The sequence below is a fragment of the Notolepis coatsorum genome, assembly GCF_963971535.1.
Source record: "Notolepis coatsorum genome assembly, chromosome: 2".
In the NCBI taxonomy this organism is placed as follows: domain Eukaryota; kingdom Metazoa; phylum Chordata; class Actinopteri; order Aulopiformes; family Paralepididae; genus Notolepis; species Notolepis coatsorum.
The window spans coordinates 127,741,585-127,754,221 of NC_140166.1; the positions used below are offsets into that span (position 1 = coordinate 127,741,585).

At 48.5% G+C, this 12,637-nt stretch overlaps 1 protein-coding gene across 1 annotated transcript in view; it reads left to right on the forward strand.

Moving 5' to 3' along the window:
• The window catches only part of arhgef1 (Rho guanine nucleotide exchange factor (GEF) 1), a gene marked incomplete at its 3' end in the record, with an annotated part of 90,238 nt that overhangs the window by 62,757 nt on the left and 14,844 nt on the right, over nt 1-12,637 (forward strand). The window contains exons 20-22 of the mRNA XM_084308290.1: nt 6,137-6,237; nt 9,772-9,846; nt 10,085-10,160. Coding sequence (XP_084164416.1) covers nt 6,137-6,237; nt 9,772-9,846; nt 10,085-10,160 — 252 coding nt within the window. The remainder of the gene's footprint in view (nt 1-6,136; nt 6,238-9,771; nt 9,847-10,084; nt 10,161-12,637) is intronic.

The window sequence follows — 12,637 nt, forward strand, 5'->3', positions numbered from 1 at the left end:
CCGCCATACCGGTGTAATCCAGCCCCAAGTGGATGGCGCCCACTACAGCCCGGGAGAGGCAGTCTGCGACAAGGTTTGCTTTACCTGCCACATGTTGAATGTCAGTAGTGAACTCTGAGACATATGAGAGCTGTCGCTGTTGACGGGCGGACCATGGCTCAGACACCTTGGCCATGGCGAACGTCAGCGGCTTGTGATCCACGAAGGCCGTGAACTGGCGGGCCTCCAGCAGGAAACGAAAATGGCGGATGGCAAGGTAGAGGCCGAGGAGCTCCCGATCGAAGGTGCTATACCTCCGCTCGCTGGGGCTTAACTGGCGGCTGAAAAAAGCGAGCGGCTGGCAAGCCCCGCCTACCCACTGTTCAAACACTGCGCCCACGGCAAAATCTGAGGCGTCGGTGGTGATGGAGATTGGGGCCTTAAAGGAAGGATGTGCCAGCATGGTGGCGTTGGCTAGGGCAGCCTTGGCATCCAGAAAAGCTTTGTCTCTCTCAGCAGACCAGTCGACCGCATGTTTTGGCGCTTTACCCCTAAGGGCCTCATACAACGGCCGCATAATCCGAGCCGCCTGGGGAATAAAGCGGTGATAAAAGTTGATCATTCCGAGAAACTCCTGCAGTGACCTAACCGTGGGCGGCCGGGGAAAATTCATCACCGCTTCCACCTTCATGGGAAGAGGGACCGCTCCCTCTTTAGTGACTCTGTGCCCCAGGAAGTCAATGGTCGACCGCCCAAACTGGCATTTGGCCGGGTTGATTATCAGTCCATGCTCATTTAGCCGCTCAAAAAGCATCCTGAGGTGGGACATGTGCTCAGCCTTAGAGGCGCTGGCTATGAGGATATCATCCAAGTATACAAAAATAAAATCCAAGTCTCGTAGCACAGAGTCCATAAGGCGCTGGAACGTCTGTGCAGCGTTTTTGAGGCCGAATGGCATGCGCAGAAATTCAAATAGTCCAAATGGAGTTATGACTGCTGTTTTGGGGACATCCAGCGGTTGGACGGGCACCTGATGATACCCACGCACAAGGTCCACCTTGGAAAACATTAATTTCCCTGAAAGGCGGGCAGAAAAGTCCTGAATGTGCGGGACTGGGTACCGGTCCGGCGTCGTAGCATCGTTGAGCCGGCGGTAATCCCCACACGGGCGCCACCCGCCTCCCGGCTTGGGGACAATGTGGAGGGGGGAGGCCCATGGGCTGTCGGAGCGACGGACAATGCCGAGGCGTTCCATGTTCTCGAACTCTGCCTTGGCAATGCTGAGCTTGACCGGGTCGAGGCGCCGAGCCCGGGCATAGACTGGAGGGCCGGTCGTGGCGATATGATGTTCCACTCCATGCTTGGCTGTAGATGATGAGAACGTGGGCCGCGTGAGGCCCGGGAACTCGGCGAGAAGGTGTTGAAACTCATCTGCGGCGGAGAGCATGCTAGAGAGTCTGATGGAGTCTGCACCCCCAAGCGCACCAGCATAAGAGCAGAATGTAATGGCATCAATTAAGCGGCAATTTTTAACATCCACTAACAGTCCATAATCACACAAAAAATCAGCGCCTAGAAGAGGGACGGCTACATTAGCTGTGATAAAGTCCCAGCCAAACCGTTGGCCACTAAAACACATTTCGACATACCTGGTGCCGTATGTGTGGATGGGGGTGCCGTTGGCGGCCTCCATGGGGGGTCCGTGTCCGCCGGATAGGATGTCCACTCTAGAAGCCGGCAAGACGCTCCTCTGCGCGCCCGTGTCGCACATGAAACGCCGCCCGGAGATGGTGTCCTGGACAAACAGTAGCCTGCCAGCCTGACCGACGCTCATGGCCACTAACGAGCGCCGGCCCGGGCATTTCCCGGCCCACTGAAGCTGCACGGCGGGCGGCACTGCTTGGCTTTAGGTCCAAACCGTGCATGGTAATAACACAGCCCCGCGTTCGCGTCACGCTGCTGGCGAGGGGCTGTCGCTGCTGCGGTGAAGTTCCAGTCTCCCGGCGGCGAAACAAAGGCTTGGGTTGGGAAAACTGCCGCTGCACAGTGCTGTTGACCAGCCAAAAAAAACGTATCAGCCTCCTCGGCCAGAGCGCGGCAATCGTCTATAGTGGTGTTGGCCAGAGCGGCCCGAACCGGAGAAGGCAGCTGACGCAGGAAAAGTTGCATGAAAAGGAAATCAGGCTTGTGCTCTCCCAATAAATCCAGCATCCTATCCATGAGCTCCGATGGCTTGCTATCACCGAGCCCTTGCAAAGAAAACAATCGGCTGGCCCGCTCGGTATCGGAAAGTTCGAATGTCTTTAACAGATGAGACTTGATCGTGAGATATTTATCTCGAGCCGGAGGGTTCTTTAGGAGGCTCACCACTCTGCTGGCTGTCGAACTTCCCAGGGCTGACACCACATAATAATATCTTGTTGTATCCGAGGTAATCTCACGCAGCTCGAACTGTGCCTCCGTTTGCGCAAACCATGCCGAGGCTGACGACTCCCAGAACTCAGGTAATTTCAGTGAAACTGCGTTCGTAGACATGTTGCCGCGGAAGCGTCTTCAAAACGTATAACAGGGTCACCACTGTAGAAATCGTCGGAAAGGAGAGACGCACAATTTCTATCTTGCAACCACACCAAGTAAGTAGTGTGTCATTTATTATCTTCTTAGCACAAGTGACAGCTGTCAGATCTATGCCGTGCTAAACTCTGACAGCTCCGCGTCACCAAAAACATTTTATGAATGACATTCCACCAGCGCGTCTTCTCTAAGCCCAACCCCCAACCAACCTCATTAAAGTGACAGTGCCCCATCAATACATCAAAACAATCTAATGGTGAATTATGTCCATAGCACCCACTACATGTGCATGAAATAATAGGGGAAAGAAAACGTTAGGAACTTGTTACATTCACACACACAAGGGCTGATTAATCACACACCCCCCTCTCTCCCTCACACACACACTCTCCCAGAACTTTTTCTCTTTTGCCCCTTCCTCATCTCTCTCACCCCCCTCTCTCTCTATATCTCACACACACACACACACACACACACACACACACACACACACACACACACACACACACACACACACACACACACACACACACACACACACTTCAGAAACAAACATAGTATCAATGAGAGCATCAATAATACACCTGAGTGAAGTCTAGTTAAAAAAAAAAAAAAAAAAATTTGTTAATCTTGAGTTAAAAAAATTAGTGGCATTAATAGAATCGGGAGTTAACGCGATATTAACGCGATATATTTGACAGCCTTAATATATATATATATATTAGCAACCGGGAGCGTCGTTGAGCATTCAGCCTGCTGGCTACCTAGATCCACTTCAACCAGCGTCGCGGAGCATTCAGCCTGCTGGCTACACAGCTTGTCGGTGTGCTAATAGCCTCTGCAAGCTAACGGTAGCTGGCTAAACAGCTTGTCGGTGTGCTGGAGCCTTTGCAAGCTAACGGTAGCTGGCTACACAGCTTGTCGGTGTGCTGGAGCCTCTGCAAGCTAACGTTAGCTGGCTCCAGGCTATTAGCACATCGACAAGCTGCTGGAGCTCCCGACGCTCGGCTGGTTGAAGTGGATCTAGGTAGCCAGCAGGCTGAATGCTCCGCGACGCTCCCGGTTGCTATCATGTGCAGGTCCTCTTCTCAGACCTGTGTGGCAAAGCACTGCACACGCATCATGCAAGCTACACATCGCTGCATGTTGATCAATGGTGGCCCACTCGGTGCATCACAGTGGGCTACTATTGTGCTAACAACAACCGCGGTGTCCGGCTTATCGGCCGGCATGAGTGCTCGATTTGGGGTGGTTCTCTCCTCCTTGTGTGCCCCCGTTCTCGCGGGTGTCCTGCCGGGGAGCTTGTGGACGCGACAACAGCGGCGGCCGTAGCGTTAGTTAGCTCATAGCTATTGTGTACCACTAGCGTTACGACGGGCTCGAGCACCCTACGGCTGCCGCCGTTGTCGCGTCCATGGGCTCCCCGGCAGGGTACCCGTGGGGACGGGGGTGTACAGAGAGGAGAGAACCATTTTGTGTCGGGCGTGCATGCCGGCCAGCGAGCCGGATGTCGGGATATGTTGTTAGCACAATAGCTACCAAGCTAAGCTATGTTAGCTTCTAACGGTGTATACACAATATGTACAACGACACAATGATTTACATTATTACAAATATGGTAACGTGGTTGTGGCTTTTACAAATAGTGGTAACATATATATAGATAGACAGTACTGCTACATCTCTATATTTATGACATACCATATTTGTATTGCTTCAGTACTGCTATGATGGAGACCAGAGAGACTTTCGTCTTGTTTACATCAGGGTCCCCCAATTTCAATTCATGGTAACATATTATATATATATAGATAGACAGTACTGCTACATCTCTATATTTATGACATACCATATTTGTATGTAACCTGAAACCTAATCTCTGACGGGGAGATGGGCGGAGCTATTTGGTGGGTGGCTGTCACTCAAAGCATTCTGCTAGTATGGGTGGAGCCAAGCCAATAATAGCCTGCTTTCATGAGGCTGAAAAATGCTGGTTTTGAGTACAAGATTAGAAATATAAAACAATGATTATTTTTGGAATACAAATTACAGATGTGTTACATAGACTCACAGGAAGTGTGTAAAGTTGCCCAAATAGTGCTAGGAATAGCAGTGCATAACCCCTTTAAGTAGCCCCTTTCGTGACTGTGACGCAGCCAACAAGGTTTCACTCGGCTGCGCTGCCTGGGTGCAGTGGGGCTGCTCTCACAGCCAACGACATGACATTACATAATTATGTTGCAACCTTCGTCTATCAAGCAAACAATTATATTATATTTAATTTATTTATAATTTATAATTATATCAGACAATGCACCTACAAAAGCAGATGATTACAATTAAATTAGCCAACTTGGTAACACATTAGTCATAGCAGCATAGGCATAGCCTTATTAATGTTTTGTGTGGCGTCGCCGTCGTGTACAACGACACTTACGTTTTTTAGGTGATTTGACAAAGTTGTTGTAGAGTTGTGATATGCCATTTTCTTCTGGCATATCTGGCACTCTGCTTTTTGGGCATTGTCTTTGCATGTTTTAAAGTGTAACCACACGTCTGATGACTTCTTCGTCGACATGTCTGCTGCACATGTCCTTGTTGTTTTCAACACAGATAATCTCCACGTGCTTGTTGTAGAGAGGTGGAGTCGAGGCGCCGCTTACTTTCATTTCATTGGAATGGAGGCGGGAAGGCGCCGCTTACTTTCGTCTCATTGGAATGGAGGCGCAAGATTTTGGAGGCAAAAAAAATATGTTTAATTGTTTTGTTTTTTTAACTTCGCTTTTTTTTTATGTTCGAAGCTTCAAAGTATTTAAGACAGCCCTAACCGCCACGCTGTTTTCTCATCTCTACTCATATCAATGGCACCAGCGTTATTGACCATTTTAGCTATGTTTGCGGACCCATCGTGTGTTCTGTATTATAGCTATGGAGACAATAGTATGGCTCATTTGACAGGCATTGTTTATAGTCCAACACTGACTAACCAGTTCATTTCTACATACTTTAGTTTGTGCGATATTCAATGCTAAACATTGCCCCTTTCCAAAATAATCCAGTCTTTTTTCCTAGATCGCAAGATATGACATATGTTATATGCATTATGCCCAAATCATTCGGGTTGCTCGCCTGGAACTCCATATATGGGGGGGGGGGGGGGGGGGGTCGTTTTACCTCGAAACTACAATCGTTACCAAAAGCGTGTTTTAGGTCCGGTAAAATACGACACTGTGATCGGTACAAAAGCATGTTTTAGGTAAAAAATTTATACCAGCAGGTTACCTAAAATAGACAGGTACTCCAAAATGAATAAATCCCAGTCGTCCCATCGCGATCGCAATTACTCGATTGGGCATTACTATCATACGGGAAACAATAGGTTTGAGGCATCAAATCTCCGACCGATTGCAGTACTGGACGACCTGTCCTGGGGAGATGGATCTTCTCAGATGGGGGTCTGTGGTCTAATGCATATTGGTTTGGAAACACCCCCGAATTTTATATTCATAGTATAATGTGTGTGTGTGTGTGCGTGTGCGTGCGTGTGTGTGTGTGTGTGTGTGTGTGTTCCTTCTCGCCACAGAGGACACAACGGAGAAGGAGAGCATCCAGAAGAGTGCTGAGTGCTGTAGGAAGATCCTCAACCAAGTCAACGAGGAGGTCAAACTGATGGAGAACCTGTTGGTGAGATGTATACACAAGAGATCACTACAGACCAGAGTCTCACAGAGTGCATCTACATGAGCACAGTGTTCTGGACACCAGCTGACATCCCGCTTTAAGGTTTTACTATAACAGTCAGACAGCAGTGCAATGCATTTTTAGTTAATCGCATGATTGCGATCAACGCACTTAACTCATTCGGCGCCAATCACGAGTATAGTCGGGTTAACTCGCCAACCGTTCAGTGCCAATCATGAGTATAGTCGAGTTTTGTTCGTTGTTTCTTTTATTAGCTATATCCATAAATGTTTCATCCATCCAGCCTGATGTTATCATTGGGAATGGGTTTGAGCTCGCAAAAGGGCAAATACCTACGCCTTCCAGCCGGTATTGCACATCATTCAAATCCCTTCCCCTTGGGCTGTACGCTGATCTAATAAGTCCGGTCCAGGTTTTCCTTCTCGGGGCAAGAGTAACGTTTATAACACATGGACTGGGGAGACTGGGAGCAGCGTGGATTATGCCTTTCGGACATATAACATTGGATCAATAAACACGATCAATATTTGCAATGGCGATCAGGAATTGGATTAATCTTTTTGCAGTACATCAGATGTGAGGTAAGGACTCTATGTTACGAATCTTGTGTTAATCCAATGTTTCTTTCGCCACCATCAGAGTGTGTGTGTGTGTGTGTGCGTGTTTCTGACGTTGGCTGCAGGCAAAGCACTGAGAAGCGATTTTTCAGCCCCCACTTCTGTTCGCGCATGATGACACATAATACCGATAATCTAGCGTTATTTTCAGAACGATTCATAAATCAAACGACAAATGGCACGATTTCTAAGGAAATACATTGAAGTGCCGTTTACTCGAGTTTCTTGAGATTAGACAGAATGCTCTGGAAATATACTCTTATTCACCACGGTATAAAACGGAAATGTATGTATGAAAAAACAATCTGTTTTGTGCATGTTGACTGGAAGCAACTCACTGACAATCGACGGGTGTATTAGAACCATAGCTATAATATAAGATATATTTTAAGCACTCGCAAATGTCGCAGTCTCCCCATTTGATTAAAGCGATGGCGCTCTGGCCCCCTCAGTGCACCAGCTCTGACCATGTGGATGGTCTGGCTGCCCACTACAACTCTGACTTATCCCGCAGCCTGGACTCTCTTGCCTCCATCAAAACCTGGACTGTCACCTACACCCGAGGCTTATGGCGGGGACTGCGGACGATAACTGACTACAAAGTCAGCGCCCCCTCAATGGGGAGCGATGGCGCCTCTCTCGCGGACAAACTCAACTCCTTCTATGCTCGGTTTGGTGCAGACAGTGGCGACGCTAGCTCACTGGCTAGTGACGTCACCGACGCGCCGGCTGTCGTGGAGGGGGGGGGTGGGCATCCGCGTGGGGGCGGGGACGCTCTCTCATTGACGGAACACAGTGTGAGAAGAGCATTTATGCGGGTGAACACCAGGAAGGCTGCTGGCCCAGATGGAATAACAGGACGCATACTTAAGTCCTGTGCTAACCAGCTAGCCCCTGTGTTCACCACCATATTTAATCTATCCCTGGCGGAATCCGTGGTACCTGCCTGCTTCAAGGTGTCTACTATTATCCCGGTACCAAAGAAATCCTCCCCAACAGGTCTCAATGACTACAGACCGGTGGCACTCACCTCTGTGGCCATGAAATGTTTTGAGAGGCTGGTTAAGGATCACATTTGTGCCACCCTCCCCAGTGATATGGACCCTATGCAATTTGCATACAGGCCAAACGGGTCCACTGATGATGCAGTCTCCCAAGTACAGGAGAGTACAGCTCAGCGTTCAACACCTGATCGAGCTGGGTCTGAGCTCCGCTCTGAGCGCCTGGATACTGGACTTTCTGAGTGAAAGGCCCCAGGCGGTCAGGGTGGGGGGTCAGACCTCCAACACCATCACCCTGAGCATCGGGTCCCCTCAGGGCTGTGTTCTGAGCCCCCTGCTGTACTCACTATACACACATGACTGTGTGGCCAAGTTCAGCTCCAACTCCATAGTGAAGTTTGCAGACGACACGGTGGTGGTGGGGCTGATCTCGGACAACGACGAGAAGGCCTACCGGGAGGAGGTTGAGGTACTGGAACGCTTGTGCCAGGACAACAGCCTGCTCCTGAACATTGGTAAAACCAACAAGCTGATTGTGGATTTTAGGAGAAAACAGCAGGATAAACGGGGCTACCGTGGACAGGGTGAGCAGCTTCAAGTATCTGGGGGTCCACATCTCAGAGGATCTGACATGGACAACACACATAGTGTTGCTTCACCTAATGTAAAGTTCAGGGCTGTACACTGCGACGAGATGATCGCGAATTGCCCCTTTAATTGGCCGTTGCGATTGGTAAATATTATCTGGGGGCGGGCTTGCGAGTAGTGCTTTCAAGCCTTGCATTCGCATTTCACTCCTAAATTATCCAAGGCGTGTGATGACGCGATGACGTCACTCACGCGAGCTGAGCAGTGAGCACTCAGCAGGTATGATCAGCGGGAACAATCGACTGAGCACTCACTCTGATAGACTGGCTGACTGTCTGATTTAGCTATGAAGAAAAGTAAAGTTAGTATTGCTTCATATTTTCACCGCGTTCGACCTATAGTGAGCCGAACTGAACTGAACTCAGACACACGGAGAGAGCTGCGGTGTCTGCTGCTCCTCCTCCCTCCCGCACCCGTGGCTGTTGTAAACACTAGTCTCTAGTGGGACACTGGGACCTCGGTGAGCCTGCCAGCCGGCTAGCTACTGATATCAACAAATGCTCCAGCAAGTCTAGTAGTGCATGATAGCTCGCGTTAGCTCACTGTTCAAAACTAAACGTCCCATTAAACTAAATAGCTACAGATAGCTCCTGATATCAATGTCTTATAACACTGAGTCGATGCATATTCGAGCTGAGGGCACGCTGAATATAGTCAATAGGGTCCAGCTGCAGCGCCGGAGAATCCTGGCCGTAGCTGGAGGCTACAGTATAGGGTCCAGCTGCAGCTCCGGAGAATCCTGACCGTAGCTGGAGGCTACACGAGTACACACAGACAGTGGAGCTGGTTGCATATAGCGAGCATTTTGACTTGTTGCGTGGTGGCGATGTCTCGCAGATAATACAACTACAAGTATGATTATATAATATATATATTTTATTAAAAAAAAATTATATAAAATAATTTTTTCTTTTTTTTTTATCAAAAACAATCGATATAAATAATGGTACAATTATTTAAAAATGTGCCCCTAAAAAATATTTTTTGCCCCTAAATTTCTCATTTAGGGGCAAGTGTGCCCCTAGTGAAAAAGCTTAGCGTACAGCCCTGTAAAGCGACCTTGGGTCTTCTGAAAGGCGCTATATAAAAAAAAAAAAAAAAAAAAAAATATTATTATTATCACATGTGCCAACTCAAAACATGGAATACCAGAATAATAGCAATATTCATGTGCATGTAAACGCTTGCTGTGACTTCTGTTCTCTGCTCGTGCTGCTCTGTCTGACCCTGTCGTGTCTCTCTCTCCTCAGACTCTGAAGGACTACCAGCGTAGACTGGATACATCAGGACTGAAGCCCAGTAATGAGCTGTATACCGAGTACAGGGTAAGACTCTCTTAACCTTGTTGTTGTCGTGTGTTCTTACCGACTGCGGCAATTCGTGTTGAGTTGTCCCTACGAATGCAACAACAGTGTTGAGTTTGAGAAAATGATGGCTTCCCCTGCATTGGTGAAACATACCGTTACTTGTTTGTGTACCATGATGCAGATTTTGTAATTTTATTTGTGATGAAACTTCTAAGGCCCCCCCCCCCCCCCCAACCCTTTAACTTCTCTTCCGCAGAATATTGACCTGACCCAGAAGAAGATGATATATGAAGGCCCCCTAATCTGGAGAGTCACCAAGGAGAAAACTCTCGGTAATAATAGTTTGTATTGTAGAAGAGTGCATTTATGTAATGTACCTGGATGGTTGCGTCACGCTTTTGCAATAATATCTGATCATGACAGAACTAGGGATACACTGCCGATACCAGGTTTAAAAATCTTTAATAAAGGAGTATAAAATCTGTAACATCTGTCATAAATTAAATCTAAGGAGCTACTGGGTAGTGTAGAGGTCTAAGCACTGGAGCAGCTGGGTAGTGTAGAGGTCTAAGCACTGGAGCAGCTGGGTAGTGTAGAGGTCTAAGCACTGGAGTTACTGGGTAGTGTAGAGGTCTAACCACTGGAGCAGCTGGGTAGTGTAGAGGTCTAAGCACTGGAGCAGCTGGGTAGTGTAGAGATCTAAGCACTGGAGTTACTGGGTAGTGTAGAGGTCTAAGCACTGGAGCAGCTGGTAGTGTAGAGGTCTAAACACTAGAGCAGCTGGGTAGTGTAGAGGTCTAAGCACTGGAGCAGCTGGGTAGTGTAGAGGTCTAAGCACTGGAGCAGCTGGGTAGTGTAGAGGTCTAAGCACTGGAGCAGCTGGTAGTGTAGAGGTCTAATCACTGGGGCAGCTGGGTAGTGTAGAGGTCTAAGCACTAGAGCGGCTGGGTAGTGTAGAGGTCTAAGCACTGGGGCAGCTGGGTAGTGTAGAGGTCTAAGCACTGGAGCAGCTGGGTAGTGTAGTGCTTCAGGTTTCCCAAAATAAGCTAGTAAGGGTGGTAATGGGTCTTGGCCCTCGCACCCACATAGGGAGGAGTCACTTCCAGGAGCTAAACTGGCTTCCTATAGAGGCCAGAGTTACCCAGCTCAGACTGAACATAGTGCACAATATTATAAACCAAAGGTCCCCTAGATACCTCCAAAACTACTTCACCCCGGTCAACGAATCCCACACCCACAGAACTAGAGCAAGCATAGCAAACCTGAAGCCTGCTTCTTTCCGATCGAAACTGGGCCAATGCTCCCTTACTTTCTCTGGAGCCCAGGATTGGAACAAGCTGCCTCTCCCCATCAAGCAGAGCTTGAGCCTCCACAGCTTCAAGAGAAGCGTCAGGAAGTGGCTCATGGACAGAATAGAAGAATAGCCCCCTATAGTTTGAATGGGTTTCCAATCAGTTTTTAGTTATTGTGGGGTATACAATTTTAGCAATAGGTTAGTCTTTTAATGTTTTAAATGTATGAGTTTTGTGTTATTGTCAGTTTTTAGTTATTGTGGGGTATACAATTTTAGCGTTAGGTTAGTCTTATAATGTTTTAAATGTATGAGTGTTGTGTTATTGTCGTGTTTTTTTGTTGTGGCCTAACAGCCCTGGGACCATGACGGAAATAAGGGTTTTACTCTTTCTCATGTTATCCTTTGGATCCTTGTTGTGTGTTTTTAATCCATCAATAAAATCAAATCAAATAGAGGTCTAAGCACTGGGGCAGCTGGGTAGTGTAGAGGTCTAATCACTGGAGTTACTGGGTAGTGTAGAGGTCTAAGCACTGGAGCAGCTGGGTAGTGTAGAGGTCTAAGCACTGGAGCAGCTGGGTAGTGTAGAGGTCTAAGCACTGGAGCAGCTGGTAGTGTAGAGGTCTAAGCACTGGAGAGGCTGGTAGTGTAGAGGTCTAAGCACTGGAGCAGCTGGGTAGTGTAGAGGTCTAAGCACTGGAGCAGCTGGGTAGTGTAGAGGTCTAAGCACTGGAGCAGCTGGGTAGTGTAGAGGTCTAAGTACTGGAGCAGCTGGTAGTGTAGAGGTCTAAGCACTGGAGCAGCTGGGTAGTGTAGAGGTCTAATCACTGGAGCAGCTGGGTAGTGTAGAGGTCTAAGCACTGGAGCAGCTGGGTAGTGTAGAGGTCTAATCACTGGAGCAGCTGGGTAGTGTAGAGGTCTAAGCACTGGAGCAGCTGGGTAGTGTAGAGGTCTAAGCACTGGAGCAGCTGGGTAGTGTAGAGGTCTTAAGCACTGTAGCGGCTGGGTAGTATAGAGGTCTAAGCACTGGAGCAGCTGGGTCGTGTAGAGGTCTAAGCACTGTAGCGGCTGGGTAGTGTAGAGGTCTAATCACTGTTGCAGCTGGGTAGTGTAGAGGTCTAATCACTGGAGCAGCTGGGTAGTGTAGAGGTCTAATCACTGGAGTTACTGGGTAGTGTAGAGGTCTAATCACTGGAGCAACTGGGTAGTGTAGAGGTCTAAGCACTGGAGCAGCTGGGTAGTGTAGAGGTCTAAGCACTGGAGCAGCTGGGTAGTGTAGAGGTCTAAGCACTGGAGCAGCTGGGTAGTGTAGAGGTCTAAGTACTGGAGCAGCTGGTAGTGTAGAGGTCTAAGCACTGGAGCAGCTGGGTAGTGTAGAGGTCTAATCACTGGAGCAGCTGGGTAGTGTAGAGGTCTAAGCACTGGAGCAGCTGGGTAGTGTAGAGGTCTAATCACTGGAGCAGCTGGGTAGTGTAGAGGTCTAAGCACTGGAGCAGCTGGGTAGTGTAGAGGTCTAAG